General features: G+C 41.9%; 1 protein-coding gene across 1 annotated transcript in view; it reads right to left on the reverse strand.

The window, feature by feature from the left end:
• The window catches only part of AOPEP (aminopeptidase O (putative)), a 321,287-nt gene that overhangs the window by 162,493 nt on the left and 133,160 nt on the right, over positions 1–25,634 (reverse strand). The window contains exons 8-9 of the mRNA XM_075277719.1: positions 15,339–15,441; positions 14,130–14,237 (exon numbers count right to left, since the gene is read on the reverse strand). Of these exons, the coding sequence (XP_075133820.1) occupies positions 14,130–14,237; positions 15,339–15,441 (211 nt within the window). The remainder of the gene's footprint in view (positions 1–14,129; positions 14,238–15,338; positions 15,442–25,634) is intronic.

The following is a 25,634-nucleotide window of genomic DNA, read 5'->3' on the forward strand; positions in this document are numbered from 1 at the left end:
CCAATATATTCTTTGAATTCCCAGTCAGAAACTGGCACTATATGGCAGTAGCAAGAAATGAGGGTATTTGTAACCCCAATATATTCTTTGAATTCCCAGTCAGACAATGGCACTATATACCAGTAGCAAAAATTGTGGGTGCACGTAACCCCAATATATTCTTTGAATTACCAGTCAGAAACTGGCACTATATGGCAGTAGCAAGAAATGAGGGTATTTGTAACCCCAATATATTCTTTGAATTCCCAGTCAGACAATGGCACTATATACCAGTAGCAAGAAATGAGGGTATTTGTAACCCCAATATATTCTTTGAATTCCCAGTCAGACAATGGCACTATATACCAGTAGCAAAAATTGTGGGTGCACGTAACCCCAATATATTCTTTGAATTACCAGTCAGAAACTGGCACTATATGGCAGTAGCAAGAAATGAGGGTATTTGTAACCCCAATATATTCTTTGAATTCCCAGTCAGACAATGGCACTATATACCAGTAGCAAGAAATGAGGGTATTTGTAACCCCAATATATTCTTTGAATTCCCAGTCAGACAATGGCACTATATACCAGTAGCAAGAAATGAGGGTATTTGTAACCCCAATATATTCTTTGAATTCCCAGTCAGACAATGGCACTATATACCAGTAGCATAAATTGTGGGTGCACGTAACCCCAATATATTCTTTGAATTACCAGTCAGAAACTGGCACTATATGGCAGTAGCAAGAAATGAGGGTATTTGTAACCCCAATATATTCTTTGAATTCCCAGTCAGACAATGGCACTATATACCAGTAGCAAGAAATGAGGGCATTTATAACCCCAATATATTCTTTGAATTCCCAGTCAGACAATGGCACTATATACCAGTAGCAAGAAATGAGGGTATTTATAACCCCAATATATTCTTTGAATTACCAGTCAGAAACTGGCACTATATGGCAGTAGCAAGAAATGAGGGTATTTGTAACCCCAATATATTCTTTGAATTCCCAGTCAGACAATGGCACTATATACCAGTAGCAAGAAATGAGGGTATTTGTAACCCCAATATATTCTTTGAATTCCCAGTCAGACAATGGCACTATATACCAGTAGCAAAAATTGTGGGTGCACGTAACCCCAATATATTCTTTGAATTACCAGTCAGAAACTGGCACTATATGGCAGTAGCAAGAAATTAGGGTATTTGTAACCCCAATATATTCTTTGAATTCCCAGTCAGACAATGGCACTATATACCAGTAGCAAAAATTGTGGGTGCACGTAACCCCAATATATTCTTTGAATTCCCAGTGAGACAATGGCACTATATACCAGTAGCAAAAATTGTGGGTGCACGTAACCCCAATATATTCTTTGAATTACCAGTCAGAAACTGGCACTATATGGCAGTAGCAAGAAATGAGGGTATTTATAACCCCAATATATTCTTTGAATTCCCAGTCAGACAATGGCACTATATACCAGTAGCAAAAATAGTGGGTGTATATAGCCCCAATTCTATTGCTAGGGGACTTGCAGGGTATTTCTGAGGTGAAGGTGGGGGGGGCACACCGTTGGAACGGGGATTTGGGGTGTATATATGGGGTATACGGGAATACACTGTCAGTGTGTTCCATTCAGGATCCTGGGAAAGCTGGGTTGCGGCGATTGAGCCCGTCAGTGCCACGTTACACTGACAAGCTTCTCCCTGGAATTGAAGTTATATGTAAGCCCAATATATTCTTTGAATTCCCAGTGAGACAATGGCACTATATGGCAGTAGCAAAAATAGTGGGTGTATATAGCCCCAATTCTATTGCTAGGGGACTTGCAGGGTATTTCTGGGGTGAAGGTTGGGGGGCACACCGTTGGAACGGGTATCGGGGGTATATATCGGGTATACGGGAATACACTGACAGTGTATTCCATTCAGGATCCTGGGAAAGCTGGGTTGCGGCGATTGAGCCTGTCAGTGCCACGTTACACTGACAAGCTTCTCCCTGGAATTTAGCTCTTATAAGAGCTGTTGGTTGTCTTCTCCTTCCTATCCTAGCCTGTCCCTGCCTACCCAGAATCTAAGCCCTAGCTAACTGGACGGAAACCTCCGTCCCCGGTGAATTGCAAGCTCAGAATGACGCGAAGCTGGGCGTCGCTGTTCTTTTAAATTAGAGGTCACATGTTTTCGGCAGCCAATGGGTTTTGCCTACTTTTTTCAACGTCACCGGTGTCGTAGTTCCTGTCCCACCTACCCTGCGCTGTTATTGGAGCAAAAAAGGCGCCAGGGAAGGTGGGAGGGGAATCGAGTAATGGCGCACTTTACCACGCGGTGTTCGATTCGATTCGAACATGCCGAACAGCCTAATATCCGATCGAACATGAGTTCGATAGAACACTGTTCGCTCATCTCTAGTTATAAATTAAAAACCTTTCCTATAAAATATAATTGCCTCCCTCTCCAATCCAAATCCTCCCATCTTGTATCTGATGTATACATAAGAGGCCTGTGGTTAGCTCTGCTGTCCTGCTTCCCTGTGATTGTGGTTTGAGTCCAGACCAGGGCAACATCTGTATAAATTCTGCACGTTCTCCCCCATATTGGTGCTGGTTTCCTCCCACAATCCAAAAAGTATAGGAACTTCTCTTAAATGTTTGTGAATGTCATATGGGCTTCACCAACACTGTGAGTGAATCACTCTGATGCTGTGTAACAGATAATAAAACAAACAAAAAAAAAACCCTTATGGCTACAAAGGCTCCAATTGGAACATGGTGAGTTTAATGTATATCATTGATTGTTCAGGAAATCCCATATCATGACCTTGTATTAGAAAGAGTTCATTTTGCTTCCTTATTGTGCTATCAATTCAATTCTAACTTTATTATAGGATTGCATAAGGTCTTGGCACGGTCAACACATACAGCACAACACATGCTCCTATCTTCACTTTTGGAAAGTTCTATATGTTAGGGAGGGGAGGCTAGAAGCTATAAATGTTCAGTATAAATTATGATAGTGAATCCATATGACTTCTGACGTCTGCTTGGTTTCCTTCCTTGCATATCTTGGGCTGTCACTCTGAATGACATTGGGTTCCCCCAAGCTGGAGTTAGTTATTGTTTATTATTTTTCTTTTTCTTTTTTTTTTACTGGTTTGGTTGTACTTTCTTGTACTTTTCCAGGCAAAAAATCATTTTACAAAAAATGTCTGTTAATGCTATTAGTGGGTTAATAAATGCCACCAAATACCTTTAGCAGTGTTTTGAGTGATTTCGGGGGTTCTCAGTGAGCTTATTGCATCCTCTGCATTTGTTTATATCCATTACTTCCTCTTCTGTGTTTCCTACAAGTTACAGGATGCCTTACTTCCTTTTCTCACACACTCCCCCTCCTTTTTTCCCTTGCTAGCCATCCCATTTCACTTCTTTCTGATGGCGCCAGGAGGCTCACGCAAGTGCAATAGCTCGCTGTGTGTGTGTCACTAATGACGACCTGACAGGAGATGGCAGGAAGTAAAGGTAGGTATGCCGGGTCTGATGTAGTGAGGGGAGGGAAGTGAGGAGACTGGAGACTAGGGCTGGGGACAGGAGGAGTGTAGTAAGGAGAGGGGACGGGAAGTGAAGGAACAGGAAGTGAAGGGACAGGAAGGGATGGGAGGGGGGGCTGGGGACTGGAGGAGAGAGAGGGAGGATATAGTATGTGACCCCTGTCTCCGGAAGCGGCGAGATGAAGAGTCACAGGATACTATAAAGATGTGCCGCAGCGATCATGGTAAATATTCACTTTTGAATAATAAAAGTGATTTATAAAGTAGATGGTTGGGGGGGAAGTGTTTAGTTTAAAGTAAAAATGTCTTTTTATCCCGGACAACCCCTTCAAATCAGTAGTGTGCAGCAATTGTGTTCTCACTACCATAAACTTTTTTGGGTTACCTCCTGTGAAATTCTACAACTGTAATGATAATTAATTCAGTAGCTCAAGGTCATTCGTGCTTTGGTCCCTGTAGCAGTGGCTTGAGCTATTTTGGATCTACTATTGACTTTCTATCCACTAAAAAAGAAACGATAAACGTTACACCATATTGATGATATACATTGAGGATAATTTTACACCACAGCCAAGACCTAGATGAGGCATCTTTGGTTGTGCTTATTTAGTAAGATTATGTTTGTCCAGGCGTCTTTAGCTTCAGTAGTTTTGTAAAAATGCGGAATAACATAATAAGACTGTCATCTACACTTCAGTAAGATGTTTTAACAGGGTGTAGGAGACTTGAAAGACTCAGTGTCTTAAAATATCAGGATTCTTCCTGCCAACTTATTAAAGTCAAAGCCCTTGCCCTGCCTTCACAATAAAATGCAAAGCCAGGGAAAAGCTGGAGATAGAGGTAGCTGCTATGCACACTAGCTCGCTCCTGCATCTATTCTCACAAAGTTTGATTTTTTTAAACTATTTTAAATGTTGGAAAATGAAGAGTGCTGCCAGGTAATCACGTGTCCCAAGCCTTTCTTACTGAGCCAAGGCAAAAAAATGAAGAAAGTCTCTTACTTTCCAGGCCAAATCCTATAAACAGAAACATTTGGACCTGGTATTATTGTTAACCCCTTGGCAACATAACAAGTGCTTTAAGATAGAATAAAAATAGAAACTCTCAGTCAAATCAGTTTTTTGTACTTCAACAATTCTTGAAACTGACTAATATGTATTGCTTTATTTAACTAAGAGCATATCAAGATTTTTCAGTACAGTAACTATAAGATACAAAGCCGGGCTGTTTTTAATATTTAAGAAATATCAAGTAATTTAAAAAAAGAAAGTGGAAGTGGAAAGCGACAGTCGGTGTAATTGGAGGAATGCAGAGGCTGCAGGTGCAGTGCCTGAGGGAAACGTTGCCTCCAAAATGGGGTTTTTCAAGCTTAAAGGGGTTGGCCACTATATAGGTAAAAGTCTGCAATGTGTAGCACAAACATAAATAATAAACTTACTCATAGACATTCATTAGCATTTTTGCTTCTGTCTCTTTATTTTTAAAGCCACGCCCCCACTAACATGGCTCTGCCGGCTCCCTGACATGCCTGCCTTGACCACCGTGCGCGTGACATGGAGGGACATGTGACACAGTCTGACCATGTCACGTGACTGTGTGCGCGCCTGCGCTGCTCTTATGATATGTGTTAACCCCTGAGATGCCGACATCTCAGGGGTTTCCTTATATTATGGGCATCTCGGGGGGGGTTCTCTATGTATCCATGTGTCCCTACACGTACCTGGTCGATCCTGCCAGGAATGGAGGCTGCCAGCCCATGTGTGTGCACGGGCTGACAGCCTCCTATACACTGCAATACATGCAGGGTCGGACTGGCCTGCCGGAGCACCGGGGGATCCCCCGGTGGGCCCCCGGGCCCCGACTATATTGCTAATCATTTTAGCATAGGCAGGGGCCCGATCATCAATGGGGTGGATCGGGTGGTTAGGGACCCGATCGGGCCCCTGACATTTTAATCGGGCCCCTGCCCATGTCAGAGGAGGATTAGGGGAAGCGCTTAGGGCGCCTCCCCTAATCCTAAGAACCAGCGCAAGGAGAGCAACCGCTCTCCTTGCGCTTGTTCAGGCATCTACGTATCAGCATAGGCGGCGTCATCACGCCGCCTACGCTGATACAGAGACGTCTGACAGAAGAGGATGCGGCAGCAGCGGGAGCAGCAGCGCGCGGTTGGTCGGTAAGTATAATAACAGTTTTTTTTGGTTTATAATAGGCCGCTGCCTGCTGGAGTATCCACCAGCAGGCAGCGGCCTATTACCAACCTGGACCTGTTCACTGCCGCCCCCGCTTCCCCTTGTACTTTAGGCCGCGGTGGGCGGTAGTGAATAGGCCTGGGCCAGGCCGTGACCCACTGCCGCTGATATTATACTCGGGGGTCTTTTCAGACCCCTGAGTATAATAATCGGAGCCCCAGGGGAGGTGAGAGAACATAATAAACAGTGTTACTCACCTCTCCGGGATCCGGTGTTACTCCTAGCTGGAATATTACCATATAGGCCCGAAGCCTGTTCTAGCAGTAACATATAGGCCCGAAGCCTGTGGTAGTAGTAATAACCTGTTACTGCGAGCACAGGCTTTGGGCCTGTATGGTACTGCTAGCACAGGCTTTGGGCCTATATGTTACTGCTAGCACAGGCTTTGGGCCTATATGGTAATATCCCAGACCACGTGACGTCTGACACATTACCATATAGGCCCAAAGCCTGCTAGGAGTAAAATCGGATCCCAGCGAGGTGTGTAACAGTGTTTATTATGTTCTCTCACCTCCCCTGGGGCTACGATTATTATACTCAGGGTCTGAAAAGACCCCCGAGTATAATAATAGTTCATGGGTGTGCAACTGTGGCGCATAATAGAGCTTGAAGGGTCCACTGTGGCCCCTGTAACCTCTATTATGCCCTACAGTGGCCCCCCTGCAACCTCTATTATGCCCCACAGTCTATTGTGCCACTGTGGGGTATTATATAGGCTGCAGGGGCTGTATATATAATATAATATATATATATATATATATATATATATATATATATATAGGGCTTGGTTGCATGGAGAAGTGAGGAGTCAAAGATGTCTTGTGTTTCAAACTTTACAGAGTCAAGTCACAGCTGGAAGAAGTGGTCATGGCGGTCCAAAGGGAAGAGACGGGAAATGTGGGAAGACGTCTATTACTGCCTTGTATTTATTGTAATGTTGTGATTTATTGTAATGGTACTGCTAGCACCCCCAATCCCCCCGCTGTCTGAGGTGGACAATCGAGAGATGCCCCCAAATCTTTCAATTACTACAACTCCCAGCAGCTCCAGATGCCCTGGAACTGTTGAGAGTTGTAGTCCACCCACCCCATAGATAATGTCCCACTCTATTGTTATGCTGGTGCCCTTTTCTAGAGCTCCAGCATAACAATATCCAAGTTTCAGAAACCGCTGAGGACTTAGGATATGTTCACACATCAGTATGCCATCCGTCCGTTTGAATTCAGTTTGACACTTCAAAACGGACTGATACACATACTGATCTCTACTCTGTTTCCAATTGCTACTTGTAATCCCCTTATCTGTCCTCTAGGGGACGGAGAGCGTTTGCTATCAGCATAAAAAGGTCTCAGTATACAATCAGTATGTGCATCAGTCCGTTTTGAAGTGTCAAACTGAATTCAAACGGACGGATGGCATACTGATGTGTGAACATACCCTTATCTGCCTGACAATGCCTGAAAATGGCTGACACCTGGCGGACTTCATTATGTTAATGAGGTCTGCCACTGTCTGTGTGTAACCGCCATTTTGATAGTCCACCTCTCCGTCATTCTGGTCCCATTGTGGACCTGTATGACGGAGAGCTTGCCGCTGTTGTGAACCTAGCATAAGGCTATGGCTACACTATAACTTCTGTCATACAACCAAAGATGTGTCGCCCTGTGATTCTTTCACTCATGTTAGTGAATGGAGTCACATTGCAACCTGAGGGACCCAATGCGACTCCATTCACTAATGTGAAAGAGTCCCAAAGGGACACCGCGATCTTTGGTTGCATAAAAGAAGTAGTGTAGCCATAGCTGTTTTGCACACTGTATTGTGCGTGAAAATGCACTTTAAACGTGTATAATGGCAAAAACTGGACGGGCGATATTACATATGGCAGTAGGGTGGGCCCCTGGAAATAATCCCACTGGTGGGCCCTAGGCACCCCAGTCCGATCCTGAATACATGTGTATTGTAGCGTATACTGCTGTGTCCTGTCCCTGTCCGGTCTCTGCGAAGCAAAAGAAGAGCAGCGTTGTCTGGCCCGCCCCTCCTTCCCTCCTGTGTTGCTTTATTGCCGGAGTGAGATATGAGAGGCAGGGAAGGAGGGGCGGGCCAGATGGGTGAAGGAGGCGTGGTTTCAAGCATGCCGCGAAAACCACGCCTCCTTCCCTCCTCTGTCCCGCCCCTCCATCACTGCCTCTCAGATCTAGCTCCTGCAATGAAGCCACACAGGCAGGGAAAGAGGGGCGGGCCAGATGGGTGAAGGAGGTGTGTTTTCAAGTTTGCTTACAAAACCACGCCTCCTTCACCCGTCTGGCCCGCCCCTTTTTCTCTTCTTGCATAGCTTCACTGAGTGAGATCTCACTGAGTGAGATCTCACTGAATATATATATATATATATATATATATATATATATATATATATATATATATATATGGCATTCAGGGTCTAAACTAATGTGGTGGATCCCAGAAGAAATACTGTAGACTCAAATGTGGTCAACTCTAATTTCAGATTTCACTGAGTGAGATCTCACTCAGTGAGATCTGAAATTAGAGTTGACCACATTTGAGTCTACAGTATTTCTTCTGGGATCCACCACATTAGTTTAGACCCTGAATGCCATATATATATATATATATATATATATATATATATATATATATATATATATATATATATATATATATATATATATATATATACACACACATGCATGTTCAAAACACCCCCATATCCCTAGATTACATATAAAACAAAAACATTACTGTTGAAACACATACACATTTGGTATCCCTGTGTCCAACCCCCCCCCCCCCCCCCCCCCCCGATTCTATTTACATTGGTGAAATATTATATTATTATGTTATTAAATTTTTTACAAATTTTTTTGCTTCAAATTTTTTTTCCCTATTTTCCTCCTCTAAAACCTTAGTGCGTCTTATGGTCCCGTGCGTCTTATAGTCCGAAAAATACGGTATGTACTGAAGCAGTGATCAAAAGATCACTGCTTCAAACACCCATGGGGACAGAAAATTTAAAAAAAAAAAAAAAAAAAAAAAAGTAAAAAAACCCCAAAAACTTAAAAATATAAAAAAAATATGTTAAAAAAAAATAATAAAAGTCCCAAAAATCCAATTTTCCCATATAAAATGTTTTATTATGAAAAATAAAGATTTTTTTTTTTTTAAATACATACTTGGTATCACCACGTCCCTAAAAACCCGAACAATAAAAATAAAACATTATTTAACCTGCACGCTAAACGACATTAAAAAAACGTAGAAAAAACACATAAAATAATGATTATTCACCACCTAATCAGGTTATAATTGTCAGATGAAAACCAAAATGCCCTTCAACAGCTCTTTTTTTAAACAGAAAAATAAAAATGTTATGCCTTTCAGAAGATGGCGATGCAAAAATAATAGATTTTTTCCCTGAATTGAATTTTATTCTGTACAATTAGCAGCGAATGGAAAAAGAATATAAATGAGGTATCGCCGTAATTATACCGACCCGCAGAATAAAGGTCACATGTTACTTATGTTGTATGCAGCACGGGGAAAAAAATAAATGCTAAAACGCAATGTCAGAAATTAAAAATTTAGAAAATAAGTTACAGGCACCCCAAAATGGTGGCATTGAAAAGTACACCTCATATCGCAAACATATATGGCGACATTGCCAGGAAACAAACAAAAATTTAGCTTATACAATGTGAAGACAAAAAACCCAAAAATCGCCTAATCATTAGAACACAACTGGCTGTGTCAGGAAGGGAACGTATAAGCTGTGCGAGCGAATATCAGCGGACAACCCAGATTTACAGTTTATGAGAGAGAATACGCAAGTGCTCCCCACCCCCCATCAGTGTTATAGCTAGTGGGAAATTGGGTTCAATGTCTTGTCACAGTAAGGACACATGCATTTTTATGGGCCCAGGCACACAATCGCATTTTTTGCAGCTGTGTGTCCTTGCAATCTACATGCATGTGCTATAATTGTCTGCATTTACAGCACTGACGCTCCTATTCATTCGGGCCTAATCAGGATGCCGCGACGGAATGCCAGTGCTGCACCTTTTCCGCCATGTGAACATACCCTTAGGGTTCTCCGTGGGCCTCTGTGTTTTTTTTGGTTTGTTTGTTTTTGTAATAGGCCATCACCTGCTGGAGTAACCCAGCAGGTAACTGGCCCTATTTACTTTCCGATACCCGTTCCTCTTCACAGCCACCTCTACTTCCTCTTGTTCCCTCCATGGGGCCCTGTGAGCTTCATATCATGTGCTGACAGCAACATGATATGGGACACACAGGGCCCCGAAGGGAACAAGGGGAAGCAGAGGCGGGCAGAAGTAGGAGTGGGGATCAGTGAGTAAGGTCATGAGCCCACAGCATGAGAATATGTTTGGAAACCCCATGAGATGCATTTTATAAGATTTGCCTGGTGGTTCTGTTTGGACCAAAGACGTTCAAACTGAAACTTCTATTATTATGCTCGTAAATATAATGATCCCTCTGGAATCCTGTATGTCTTCAGAACTCTTTAATAATTTTACGTGGGTCAGGCCGACGTCAAAATGCATAATTATACCGGCATAACCATCGTCTGCTGGAATCCAGGAGAGGTAATTAGCACTGTTTTATATTTTTGTCACATTCCCATGGCCTCCAATTATTATACTCTGGGGTCTGAAAAGTTCATGGGTGGTGTACTCCAAATATCTGACATTATACTGTGTGGAAGCGCCACTATGGCCATTATATTGTGTGCAGAGGCCACTATGGAACATTATGCTGTATGGGGAGGCCATAACGGAACATTTTACTGTCTACAGTGTTCACTATGGAACATCATACTGTGTGGAGGGACTGCTATGGAACATTATACCATGTTGAGGGGTCGCTATGGTACATTAAACTGTGTGGAAGGGCCACTTTATGACGGTATACTGTGTGGAGGGGCCGCTATGACATTATACTATCTGGAGTTTGGCCACGGGAGAGGGGGGGTCGGGTTGGGTGGGCTGTTGGGTGGGGGGGGGGGGCAAGGGGCACTGGTTGCGGAAGCGAACGCAAGGAGACTTAGTGGAGGGGGGGGAGTGCCACACAGGGTGGATTGGGCGGGGGGTGCCTTGAGAGGGGGGGCCATGGGCCCGCGGGAGGAAGGTGCGGGGGCCACGGGAGGGGGGGTTGGGACGCGGGCAGGGAGCCCAGGGATCCGTGAGATAGGGGTGGGGCCACTGAGGGAAATGGCGCCTGTGAAGGGGGTGCCCCAGGATGAGAGGTTGGGGGCCAGAGGCACGCGACAGTAGGGAGCAGGGCCATAGGCGCAGGGACAGGAAGGGGCAGATGCGCGGGTGACAGGGGGGAAGGCAGAAGCAGGTGGTAGATATGCCGCGCGGCCCGACGAGGGCCAAGGGAGGTGAGGGTGCATGGCGGATTGTAACCAACACAACTTGGCTAAATAGAAGTGGCTCAGCACCAACGACAACCCGCAGACGAAGTTGCAGGCAGATGCTAGTACAGCTATATATATATATATATATATATATATATATATATATATATATATATATATATATATTATTCTGTATACATTACACAGTATATGTTTGAATGTATACATATAGCTTCAGATGGGTAATAAACATTATCTAGTGTTTAGATTGGAGGCATCTGACCATTTTCAGTGTTTCTGTCACTGTCTGTGGAGGAGCTGAAGTGAATAAAGCTGTGTGATAACGTCCTATGTGTGGAAAGATGCAGAGCTGTCATGTGACCTCAGCTCCACCAATGGAATGCAGGCAGGAGCTTTACTTTCAGTTTGTTGATTGTCCCGCCCACACAAGCTGGCTGAGCTTACACCGCAAAATCTAATTCTAATGAGGAACAGGTAAGATAAAAATCATTTTTATAGCACATTTGTCCTATAACCATCTTTCTGAATTGTCTGGGGCACTTTGATTTTTCCAGCTTAAGGGTGGCCAACCCCTTTAATAATAGATGGCTTAAACTTAGGATACGTCATCAATATCTGATCATTGGGGATCCAACATCCAAGACCCTGCATATCAGCTGTTTGAGGAGGCTGCAAGTGACAGCTGCGACCTCTTCACTACTCGCCAAGCATAGTGCCATATATTTATACAGTGGCTGTGCCTGATATACCTGCCATGGGTAGAAGACTAAACTCTTAAAATACAGTGTTATATAATCAGACTTTTTTCTGGGTATTAAGTGAGAGGAAGATCTTACTGCAATGCTGAACCACCTCAGAACACGTCCCTGATGCACAGGAATGAAAAGCAATTTTTCACCAAACTCAAGTGGCCATTTTACAAACAAACTATAGCACTGTGTACACAGCTCATTATAAGGCAATAGGGTTGGTTTCATAACACTTTTGGTGCTGTCAGACTCCCTTTAGCATCTATACTAGATTGTTCACTTCAACTGCTACCATAATCATATACAAAAAAAAAAAAGAATAAAAATATCATTGTATCACACAAGCAGTTCTATAGAACAGTAAACTGGTATTGGAAGATATAAAAGATAGCAGATACAAGTGTACAAACAAACAAACAAACAAAAAAGATAATTGAGGTAGAGAGGCATTTTTGGATAACATGATTAGAATGTGAATATATGGCACTCTGCATGTTCAGACCGCATTAACAGAATGGTAGTTTACAAAATACAGAAGAGCCACGTCAAACAATATCTAGGACAACAAATACAGTTATGGCTTTAAGTGTTGGAAACCCTTAAATTTTTACACATAATATAATTTCTCCCAGAAAATTCTCTCAATTACACATTTTGATATACGCATGCTTGTTTCCTTTGTCTATATAAGAATAACACAAAAATAAAAATAAAAAAAGAGAAAAAAAGGCAAATTGGACACAAATCTCCAAAAATTGGCTGGGCAAAATTGTTGGCACCTTTTCAAAATTTGTTTGTAATTAATTTTGTTTCAAGTATGTGATGCTCATTCAAACTCACCTGTGGCAAGTAACAGGTGTGGGCAAAATAAAAATCACACTTGATAGCAGATAAAAAACGAGAAAAGTTGACTCAATCTTTGCATTGTGAGTCTGTGTGTGCCATACTAAGCATGGAGAGCAGAAAAAGGAGAAGATAACTGTCAGATCACTTGAGAACCAAAATTATAGAAAAATATCAACAATCTCCAGGTTACAAATCCATCTTCAGAGATCTTGACATTCCTTTGTCTACAGTGTGCAACATAATTAAGAAGTTTACAACCCATGGCACTGTAGGTATCTCCCTAAATGTGGATGAAAGAGAAAAAATGATGAAAGGTTGCAACGCAGGATAGTCCGGATGATGGATAAGCAGCCGCAACCAAGTTCCAAAGAAATTCAAGCTATCCTGCAGGCTCAGGAGGCATCAGTGTAAGCCTGAACTATCCATCAATATTTGAATAAAATGAAATGCTATGGCAGGTGACCCAGGAAGAACCCACAGCTGACACAGACACATAAAAAGCTTAACTGCAGTTTGCCAACATGTACATGAGAAAGCCAAAATCCTTCTGGGACGTCTTGTGGACAGATGAAACCAAGATAGAGCTTTTTGGTAAAACACATTATTCTACTGTTCACAGAAAACGGAATGGGACCTACGAAGAAAAGACCACAGTACCAACAGCCAAATATGGTGGAGGGGCAAAGATGTTTTGCTGCTTCTGGAACTGGGTGCTAGTAATTTTATGTCATTTTTATCTTTTTTTCCAACACACAAAGGACATATACATGTGTATAACGTGTAATTGCAATAATTTTCTGGGAGTTTTCTCTGATCAATGCTGCCAGGTCCCTGCTGTATAAAATAGCACATACCCGGCAACTTGTGAGGCCGATCTGCTTCAGAGCAGCCGCCATACTTAATCACGTGCACCAGGACGTATATGTACATCCTGGTGCACGTAGGGGTTAATATCCTGTTGAAGAACAGAAAGGAGGCTTTTGTTATAGCCTGCTTGTCTTATAGCTAGTCTAAATACTGTGAGCAGGAGGAGGGAGGTATGGCTTAGGTGCTCGGAGAATGAGGGAGTTCTATGTATACAGTAGTATTTCCTAGTTCTAACTGTATTATGAAAGAAATTAAAACCAAGAGGAAGGCAGAGAAAAAGCTGGGATAACATTTTGGGGTGATATTCTGTGTTTAGTGTTCCATTAAATGAACCATTTCTTACTCATTCCTTCCTTCTTTCCTGTGTTTACAGCTAGACTTTTCTACTTATCCATACACCTTGATTGCTGGATGAAGTAAATTATGTTGTATTTCTACAATAAAAATGATGTGACTTTGAAAAGATTACCTGAGAAAGTATTAATTGTCCATGACATCTATTCACAAATTCCCTCAGAAAAGAAAAGTAACAATCTGCACCTATGGTATTTGCAAGATATCGTAGTAAAAAATAACCCTGAAAATGAAAAGGGAAAAACAATTTATTTCACTCATTTACTGATTTGTAAATTACCCCCTATTTTGTAGATAGGGGGATAATCAGCTTTTTTTTCACCTCCCCCAGCATAATTAAAAAAACAATCCCTTTAAGTGGCAGATCGTAGAGTCCCTGAGGGGTTGGCACCAATGGCTGCACTTTCCTTGGCTGCAATTACCAGCAGAACAAGAAGAAAGATTAGCCTCCTCCAATTCCCATCCCTTACTGCTTCTACAATCAATGAGTTCAGTGGCAGGCTGTGCCAGTTTACTCACACTCACTGTGACAATGTCTGTTTGGAGGCAGGACTTAGGACTGGCTGCTTCCCATCCCTACCTTCTCCCTAGCTGTGCCAGCAAAGTTGTAAGTTTGGGGGGCAGCTGGCAGCCTAAAGGATCTGAAACTATAGATTCCTTAAAGGGATTCTACCATTAAAGCAACATCTCCGTTTGAGCGCTGGGGCCTGCCCTCATTGCTGCGGAGAAGTAATTTGCATACCAGTTAAAACCAGTATTTCTAAGGAACGGCGCCGCGGAGACCACGTCTAAAGGTAAGAGACGAATAGCCTTTCTTAAGGCTATTCCAACGTGATAATTAGAAAAAAATGTTGCTTTAGTGGTAGAATCCCTTTAAAGGAATATTTGTTGTTGCATCAACTATTATAATTACAAAGTAGCATAATTGATAAAGTTGAAAAAGGACAGAGGCCCACCAACTGTAGAGGAAGATTTATAAAGCCTTCCTCTACAGGTGATGGGCCTCTGTCCTTTATAAACCGTTATAAGGCAGACCCCATATTAAGAAAATACAGTCTTCCCTCCTCCAAATATGGCAATGAGAATAAATGCATCTCATCTCTAAAAATTTAAAACCCATAACTTGTACAAAAAGTGTCCTAACAGATCTGTCATATCCTACATTTTTGTTAGAGTCACTTATTCAGTTATATAATTATATTTACTAGCCCTTTCGGAAATGTAAATAATTTGCCACACCAAAGGTCTGTATGCAATTTGAATACAGAATATCTATAAGATTTACACAAATCAGTAAATTAGAGTTAAACCTGTAATTACCAACCTTTAAGTAATGCACTTGCATGAATGTTTTGTCTGCATTTAAGCCATGTCGTACCATGGAAGCTCCAGATTCACTGACTTCACCAGTAGATTCTCCCTGTGGTCTAACAGTGTGACAAAAGTTGACATAATAAACAGAAGGCTCTCAGTTTGTACATTGTCCAATATATTATGCATAATATATACAAAAATTAAAACTAACTTAAAAGTTACCACTTTGCATAAAAGCAGCTTTTTTGTTGCAGATTTTGCTGCTGTTTTTAGATCCAAAGCCAAGAGTGGCTACAACAGTAATGGGAAATATATGGGAGGCTCTTATACTTCTCCCTTCTACTCAATCCACTCCTGGTTTTGCCTTAAAAAACAAACACTCCAACAGAAAAAAAGCTGCTTTTCAGCAATGTGGGGCTTTAGTTTAAGGAGGTCTTTAGGGCTAAAACTGCGCATGACATCATCAATATCAGATTGTTGGAGGTCCAACGCCTGGTACTCTCACCTATCAGCTGTTCTCTACAGAGAACAGAGTATACCGCAGAATACAGATAGGTATGTTCTCTATCAGGTTACTGCAGATCAGTGGTCAGATGAATGTGAGCTAAACTGTAGTGACTCAGTTCAGCCACAACCCAAATAAGGGAGCTGTCTGCTTCCTGCTTGATTTGTTGTGTATTAACTATTTAGAACAGTTCTGGGTGTCAGACCCCAACGATTTGACATTATTAAATATTGTTTAAAGGGATCCTATCATTCAGACACAATTTTTTCCACTTCAGAATAGCTTTAAGAAAGGCTATTCTTCTCCGCGCTGCTGTTCGCCTACAATCCGTTTTTTTCTCGGTATGTAAATGAGCTCTCTCACAGCACTGGGGGCGTCCCCAATGCTGCGAGAGAACTCTCTCCAGCGCCACCTCCATCTTCTTCAGCCTCTTCTTCCAGCAGTGGCTTGTAACTTCTAGGCCTCGGGCAGAGCAGACTGCGCAAGCCTACAGGCCACGAGAAAATGGCCGCTTACAATACTATGCAAGCGGCCATTTTCTCGTGGCCTGTGGGCATTTGCAGTCTGCTCTGGCCAAGGCCCGAGGCCTAGAAGTTACTAGCCACCCCCGGAAGAAGAGGCTGAAGAGGACGCTGCTGACAAAGATGGAAGCAGCGCTGGAGAGAGTTCTCTCGCAGCATTGGGGACGCCCCCAGTGCTGTTTGAGCACTCGGGCCCGCCCCCAGTGCTGCAAGAGAGCTAATTTGCATACCAAGAAAAAACAGGATTGTAGGCGAAAGGCGGCGTGGAGAAGACATCGAAAGGTAGGAGACGAATAGCCTATCTTAAGGCTATTCCGACGTGGCACCTAGAAAAAAATTGTGTCTGAGTGATAGGATCCCTTTAAAAAAAAAATAAAAAATTAAAATGAAAAACTCAGAAGTTTACAGATTATTTGTTTATTTGGTAAACCACAAACTGGACTACTCATAAAATCCTATAACTCTGGTCAATAAACATTTAGCATCTAGTAATATAACATAGCAATATCAAACAGGATTTACCATTTTAATTTGCACATGTAAAGAAAATTGTTCTACATTTTGTTTTGATGTGCAAAAGGCATATGTGGAAATTTAAACAGTATGGCTCCCAAAACACGACAAAGCCTAAAGCATAGGGTACAGGTATTGCATTACATCTCCAAGTACAGGTAGTGATTTAAAAGCTCATGATACAAAGCCTGACAGAATGAAAGACTCTTTTCATCTCTACTCAAGGAAGCTGATAAGAAGGCAATAGATAACAAAATGTCTTAAAAAGTTTAAATAGCTAGATTCAACCTTGTGAGGTGCATGTTTTAGGCTGTACACAGTATACAGAACACTGACAACCTGTCCAATCCAGACAATCTTGCGCTCTACCTGACACTTCTATGATTTCTGACATGTGAAAAAAAAATCGTAAAACATTCCAGGAACCCAGTTGGTCTTAATTAGCCATTTTGGTCTCAGATCTGATGTTCTTCTTAACTTTATAATGGGTAAGGAATATGTAAATGCATGCATGATTTTCAAAGAAACCTAAAGGCATAATCTGGCAATAATGGCCAAGCCAGAGTAACTCCTTCAAGAGGAAAGAGAGTATTTCATTTGTTTGAAAACCATGCATTATTCTATAGGGAGCTACATTCCAAAAGGTAGCGCTAGGAGCAAGTTCCTCTTTTTCAACAATGAGGTCTTCTTTGCATATTGCTTACCCAGAGATCTTAGGGGAGCATCCATGCTGTATTAAGTCCCTGTACCTTCTCTCCCTAATGAGATACCTTACCCCTTTGAAAATAAATAATAAAATACATTATAAATCCAGTCCAACATCTTTTGCATTGTAAAATCATTCCATAACGCCATTTTTTAACAATCAAACTACAGCGTGTAGGTGATTCATTTTTAGACACAAGTTGTAGGGAGAGGGAGAAATCTGGTAGGCCATGTCACCACTATCTGGTAGGCCATGACAACAATGTGGAGGTCATCACCATTCAAATTCAGTCTTTTCAGATAAGAAGGCAGATGTATGACACATCACACTGTTAGAAAATCCCCCCTTTTCAAAAAATAAAATAAAATTTAAAATGGAGAAAATTTGCTAAGAATCTACACTTTTTTTGTTACATAAGCTGATGATTTGCAGACTGCTAAAGACACTTTCGACTAAAATAGTTGCACATGGCGTTTTTACGTTGCCCTCCCCACTTTTCTCAAAATGGCTAGGCAAGGCCATCAGCAGCGCCACATTCAATATTATTTCTGCCACTTTCTTTGTCTAGGCGTATGACCTAGCAGAGAGTGTGCCAAATCCATGAGAAGGTGCAACACTTGTCATGAATCAGTTAAATCCCTCACATCACAGAGATCATCTAGACCAGTGCATTATTCAACTCTTTGTGAGCTTCCTGATAACATGTCTATAAGGTCTACAGAATGTGTTTTTCGGAACTTCTCTTTACTGAACTTTCACCAGACTCCTACCAAATTGCACATTGATGCCCACACCCTAACCTACAAGTCAAGAAAGGTCAGGAGTTTTTACGAACTCTTGCCATGAGTGCCAAAGTGACAGGAAAGATTCAATATGGTCGTTCTCCTCTGCCAATATCGCTTTATTCTGCATAATCTGAAGGAATTCCTCTCACAAAGCTAACATGGGGGGCATGAAGGGATTTCCATTATTGCTACAGATAGAAAGTGGCAAAAAAAGGATTTCTTGTGCTTAGAGACAGATCATGGTAACAGCGAGAGGATCTGAGTAAGCCCATACAATCTAGGAACCTTCTCCCAAAATTCCTGAATCAAGGGACAACTCCATCAGATACAAACCATTGTGCCCTTTTTGTCTCTGCATCTCCATCATGCATAGGACATCCCTGGGTACAGGCACTGAACATCCTCCGGGCAGTAATATCTGTTAAAGAGGATCTTGCACTTCTTTTCCTTAAAGGGGTTGGCCACTTTCAGACCAATATAGAGAGACAAATATTTTGGTTTGTATAATAAAAAGTTGGACAATTTTCCAATATACTTTCTGTACCAATTCCTCACCGTTTTCTAGATCTCTGCTTGCTGTCATTTATTCTGTTTACTTCCAGTGGATAAAACTGACCATGGTCATGTAATTCACAGTCCATCGTTATGTGATTTACGGTCCATGGTTATGTGATATGCAGTCCGTGGTCATGTGATTTACGGTCCATGGTTATCTGATTTACAGTCCATGGTTATCTGATTTACGGTCCATGGTTATGTGATTTACTGTCCATGGTTATGTGATATGCAGTCCGTGGTCATGTGATATGCAGTCCGTGGTCATGTGATATGCAGTCCGTGGTCATGTGATATGCAGTCCGTGGTCATGTGATGAGCACACAGGTGCAGGTACCAGGCAAATGTTGGATTACTGTGCTGTGACTGTAATCAGCTGTGCACCTGTGTGTCTATCACATGACACTCTGGACCATAAATCACATGCCCATGGTCAGAATTTTAACTACTAGAAGTAAGCAGAATGAATGATGGCAAAGGGCGGGTTCACATTTGCGCCCGGTCTCTGGTTTAGCCAATCTAGCCGGTTTCTGTCTTCTGCCCTGCAAAACTGGACAGGAGACAGAAACTCGGCGGTCAGCTTTCAAACCCATTCACATGGGTTTGCAGAGGTGACTGTCTGTGTTTGTCTTCTGCCTGTCTGCTGGGAAACCGTTTTTTTTTAACCGGACACAAAGTCCTGCATGTCCGATTTTGTGTCTGGCTAAAAAAAAAACGGTTTCCCTGCGGACAGGCAGAAAACGCACACGGGTCATCATCTCTGCAAATCCATTCAAGTGAATGGGTTTGAAAGCTGACTGCCAGGTTTCCGTCTCCTGTCCAGTTTTGTGGGGCAGAAGACAGAAACCAGCTGGATTGGCTAAACTGGAGACCGGGCACAGATGTGAACCCGCCCAAACAGAGATCTAGAAAACTGTAAGGAATTGAAACAGAAAGTATAATGGAAAATTGTACAATTTGGTATCATACAAACAATAACATTTGTCTCTCAATATTGGTATGAAAGTGGCCAACCCCTTTAATTTGGGATGTAACAGATAGATGGTAGGTCAGAGTACAGATTAAAAGAACATTCCAGGGACCAAGTGAAAGGAAAATAAATGATCAAAGTCTACAAACATCATATAAAGTGGAAAATAAAATTATATTGACATGAGGAACACCAGTGTTTTTGAGAGGACATTCTCAACCAGATTTATATGTCACACACCTACCATTCCTTTTGAGAAAGTGTGGTTGACTCCAAGATGGAGGCATTCAGGTTTTACACTTCCTCCACAACTTTTGTTACATTTTATATAGGTGTTTCCTTATTTTTGAGACACCCTATATGTTTTTATACCCAGAATCAAAAATGCGAAGTACAGTTTCTAGGCAACAGTGGAGTAATTTATTGTAAATGGGCTCTAGATAATTTGGAGAATGTTGTGGTTTCACCGAACATCTATAAACAACCCCATTGCAAGACAGCTGGGGCTAATTTCTGCAAAGGCATAGCTACCCCCAACAATAACAGCCGTGTTCTAAGGATTCTGGGAGCAGGCCAGAGGCGACTATCTAACTGCCATCTATAAAAGAAGAAATTGGTTTATGAAACCATTCAAAGCATTTATTAAAATGTATATCTTTTTTTTTTTTATGTAGCTTGTGAGCCCCACATAGAGCTCACAATGTATATTTTTTCCCTATCAGTATGTCTTTGGAATATGGGATGGAAATCCATGCAATCACGGGGAGAACATACAAACTCCTTGCAGATGGTTTTATGCCCTTGGCGGGATTTGAACGTCAGGACTCCAGCGCTGCAAGGCTGCAGTGCTAACCACTGAGCCACCGTGTGTCCCCTAAAATTTATATGTTTATTATTATTATTACAGTTTATCTTTATTTACTAGAACCTGGAGAAACCCTTTAAGTAACTGTTAAATGAATTAACTATAACATCAAGTCAAAATGATCATTCACCATATTTTGTAATATAATGTCTATTGCCACCTGCTTCTCTGTTTTGGATACTTTAGTTTTCCAGGCAACATAGCTGATAACTTTTCCTTAGGATATCATTAATTAAAGGCAGGCATGGGTCGCACACCAAGGTCTCAGTTGAGAAACTGTTTGAAGAGGCTTCAGCACACAGCTAAATGCTGCAGCCTCTTCCATAAAAACCAAGCAGGGCGCATGTACATTTGTGTATCAGCTGCAGTTGGTATCACAGCTCAGCCCATTCACTTGAGCTGCGATCAGCCATATGGCACATCATGAATGTGACATCAAATGACCTGATAAGCAAAAACGGCGTTCAGTAAGCACCACTTCAAACAGCTGATCAATGGAGTTCCTGGGTTTCGAATCCAAAGGATAGGTCATCAGTTTAAAATTCCCAGAAAACCCCTCTAAGGGTGCATGCACACTACGTAACGCCGGGCGTGTATGAGAGCCGTACACGCCGGCGTTACAGCAGGGCTGCCGAACACTTCCCATTCACTTCAATGGGAGCGCTCGTAAACGCCGCTGTTACGAGCGCTCCCATTGAAGTGAATGGGAAGTGTTCGGCAGTCTGCTGTAATGACGGCGTGTACGGCTCTCATACACGCCCGGCGTTACGTAGTGTGCATGCACCCTAAGGGTGAGTAAGTGTGGCACTTAAAGGTGCTGTCCCAATAAAATTTATCAATCCATGGAATGGACTAATAAGTATATGATTACTATGGCATTTAATGTTGGCACCCCCACCAATTCTATGAAAGAAGTGAATATGCCAGCTGCCACTCCATTCAATCTCTATGGGACTGATGGAGAAAGCCAATTACAGTGCTTAGTTATCTTTCTTGACAGTAACCTCTATTACAAAATTGTCTGACCACTGTATAACCAATGCCGCCCCTGCTACCTCTTGCGTCACCCCCCTCTACCTCATAGATTGTAAGCTCCTGCGAGCAGGGCCCTCAGTCCCATTGTGTGAAATGACTTTCTTTGTAATGTATTGTTCTGTATATATTTTAACCCTACAAATTGTACAGAGCTGTGGAATATGTTGGCGCTATATAAATAAAATGTATTATATTATTTATTATTATTATATTCTTAGTTCGATAGGCTGGAGTGACAGCACACATGAGGGACCATCATTTCTGTCAAATGGGAGCATGTATCCCCATTCTTATGATAAGTGAAAGTCTCAACAATGAGACACTTATAACCTTTCCTGTGGATTAGTGATAAGTTGTCATGGCGGAATAACCGCTTCAAAGGTTTGTCCAGTTTAGAAAATCTATTCCTCTAATCAGAGAGATCTATGTCTGGGACTGAGACTTTTGTCTCCCATTTTCCTGTCCTGTATTATAAAGACAATTCAATGACTTTAATGAGAATTATGTAATGCTCAACATCCCCAGTGCTGGTGCATCAAGGAATGACCCTATATCAGCCATGTTTACCCAAAAATTAAAGTTGATCACTGAAAGATCCAGTGTGACATGGTCCGCTATACATGTTGCTCTATCTTACTAGGAAGTTTTCTCACAAACTTGGAAAGATTTGGGTGTGTTGGAGATGAGGGAGACCGCTACCTAATTGGTATTATCCTGGTGTGGTGGGGGGTCTGAGGACTGTGAATGGTTGGTGTGTGTTGATTCAGGGTGCTCCTATTTCAGTTCCGTTATATCCTATCTTATTACATTGTCCTTTTTTTAATATTTAGGTTCTTTATGATGTGTACTGCTTTTTTATTTATTAATTTTAATCTTTTAATTTATATTTTAGTTTTGAATCTGCAAAATAAAAACTTTTTAAAAAAGGAATATTCCAGCATGGCAAATGATAATTGCAATCAAACATAATATTGTACAAATTGGAGAACCCCTTTAACATGCTTATATAAACAGCAAAACATCAAAGGAAAAGCAACGTTGTAGCAGACTATACCATTTCACTAAGAGGTAACTCATTTAGAATTTCTCAGTAGCAACACAGTGTTTTACCCAGGAGCGTACCAATCGTGGTTGCAAGGAGTGCGACAGCAACCGGGCCTGGCAAGGTACTGGGCCCGCAGCCACCTGGAGATGGCCGGGCCCCGTACACCTATGACAGCGGTCAGGGAAAGCCTGGTTCCTGGCTGCTAGACATACTAGCCAAGGGGAGGTGACTTAAAATAAGCATTCTCCAGTGCTCTTTTTCGTCTCGTGACTGTGGCCTGTGATTAGGCCCCAGAGGTCACATGGGGCACAACAGCATAATGACATCAGTGCGCCCCCACATCGCCGCTGAGGACTAATCACAGAGATAGCACCAGAGCAGAGGGGGGCTGATGGGAGCATATAATACTGTGGGAAGGGGGGAGCACTGCTGGGCATATAATACTGTGGGAGGAAGGGGCACTGTTGGGAATATAATAACTGTGGGTAGGGGAGAACACTGCTGGGCATATAATACTGTGGGGGGGGGGGGCACTGCTGGGCATGTAATACTGTGTGCGTGGAGTGACACTGCTGGGGGAAGGCTCCGGACGAAAGTCTGTACCCGGGCCCACAAGACACGTGTTCCACCACTGGTTTTACCTGAATACAGTATACATTTTATGGGAAAAGATTGCAAGCTCTTGCGAGCAGGGGCCTCAATTGCTTTGTGTGGATTCTTATTACTCTGTAATGTCTCATTTTGTCTGTACTTTAATCCTATGATTTTGAAAATGCTGCAGAATATGTTGGCTCACTATATAAATAAAATGTATTATTATTATGCCGATTTGTCATCATCTTTTCAGTTAGCTAGTAGAAGAGATTAACTACTGATCATTTTTTCTCTTTTATACGTGTTATAGTGACCTTAGATATCCCTTTGTGAAATAATCTGGCAGTAGGACGTATATCTGCTAAGTTGTATTTTTATAGCACAGATCACACAACTATTACAGCCATCAATACACCATTGTTGGGGTTTTTTTTCTTAATGCCAGAACTGTGTCAGCTTTGTCTCACATGAGCTTGTATTTCTTCACGGCATTATCAGGAAATCAAGAGCTGTAAAATACAAGTCTCACAAACAGCTTGAGCCTCAGGCAGTGCAGAATTTATTGTTGGCAGACTTCCTGTCGACAACCACTCCCAGGATTTTCTGGGAGAAATCCCCCAATAACTTCTTGTGAAAATTACCAGTTATCTTGACAGGACAATAAAAAACACAGACAAGCAGGGGGATGGGGGATACAGAGCTTAGGAACGGATAAAATTCAGAAAGGATACATTGGCTTGTTTACCCATAATGGGTTAAAAATCTAGTTCAGCCACAAATGCTCTCAAAAGAAGGAAAACAAGGAAATCTATGTCCAGATAAGTGACATGTCTTGGAGTTGTGACTGTTATTCTTTGGTTCTTATACTGAAGACAATGGGCAGCTATTAGTCAGTGTTGTATGTTAGCAAGTGATAAGCTTTTTCCCTTTGTGACTCTCAACTATCAAGCCTGTGCATACAGATCACACACCAGCATGACATTGCCTGTGCCTGACCTGCCCTATTCATTACTGAATCTTACCACTGGCATAAGCAGCATACCACTGACCATTTTAACATGCTACACTTGTTTCTCAGTGGGATTCAGTCCCCTAAGTCCGACTGTCTCGTGGCAGAATAGAGACAGAAAGACAGCAAGGGCAGGGTGCGGTTTACGGAACAATATGTATTTCTTCCTTGCTAATCCAAAGAGTGAGTAACCTGAGAGGGGAAACTGGCCTGCAGGCATGTTTTCCTGGCCTCTGTGTCTCTGACAGGGTATGTTAGTGGTTACTGAACAGAACAAAGGCGAAGGCGGCATTCCGGAATTAATCTCTATGCTTGGGAGGTGTGTTCCCTTTCCTTCATCTACTCCCTGAATTAAAATCTTGTTTTGGGTATCGGGGTAGAAGGTTGGGTCTATGTTCCTGGGTCTCTGGCACTTCTCTTGTCTCGTTTTGCCCAGAAAGCAGAGTTAGATAGCATCTGTTTTTTTCTAAGAATGTCTGGGATCTAGTTTTCTACATCCCATTGATTTTCTTTAGGCTGCCAGTTCTATATTCTTGTTTCCCTCTGTCTGCGGTTACAAAATGAGGCAACAATGAAGACTTCAAACGAAGGACTTTTGTTTAGGAAACAGGGATCTGAAGATGATTTTTTCGTTTTGACCCAAGTACTTGAAACACAGCACGCTGAACTTCTCTTCATTGAAGAACATATAATAACAGAAACTGCATATGAAGGAAACTAAACCATTTACAGCACTATATGCCATACACAAATGTATTCAAGATGGTTCCACTTTTGGGTCTTCCTATCTGGAGAATAAATAAACAGCCATGCAAATCATAACTCCCATAAACTAGAGACACGGCATATATAAACAGCATGCATGGTTACCTCTCTACCTCATCTCCTTCTCTTTGGAGTATGAAACAGAAGAATGGGGATCTGCTAACATATGGGTGTTCCAGGAAAAGATCCAGAAATTATTAAATTATTATATATGTGTGTGTGTGTATATATATATATATATGTGTGTGTGTGTGTGTGTGTGTGTGTGTATTTCTGTAAAATATCCAAAATGTGGCTGTCCTTAAATAATGCTGCCTTTTACATTGGAAAACAGAGATGCATAAGAAAGAAGGAATGATTATGAAACACACTAAAAATTAAGTTTTAATGATACTCTTTAAAAGTCGACCACAAATGAATTTATAAAAGAAAGCTCAA

The sequence above is a fragment of the Leptodactylus fuscus genome, chromosome 1, assembly GCF_031893055.1.
Source record: "Leptodactylus fuscus isolate aLepFus1 chromosome 1, aLepFus1.hap2, whole genome shotgun sequence".
In the NCBI taxonomy this organism is placed as follows: domain Eukaryota; kingdom Metazoa; phylum Chordata; class Amphibia; order Anura; family Leptodactylidae; genus Leptodactylus; species Leptodactylus fuscus.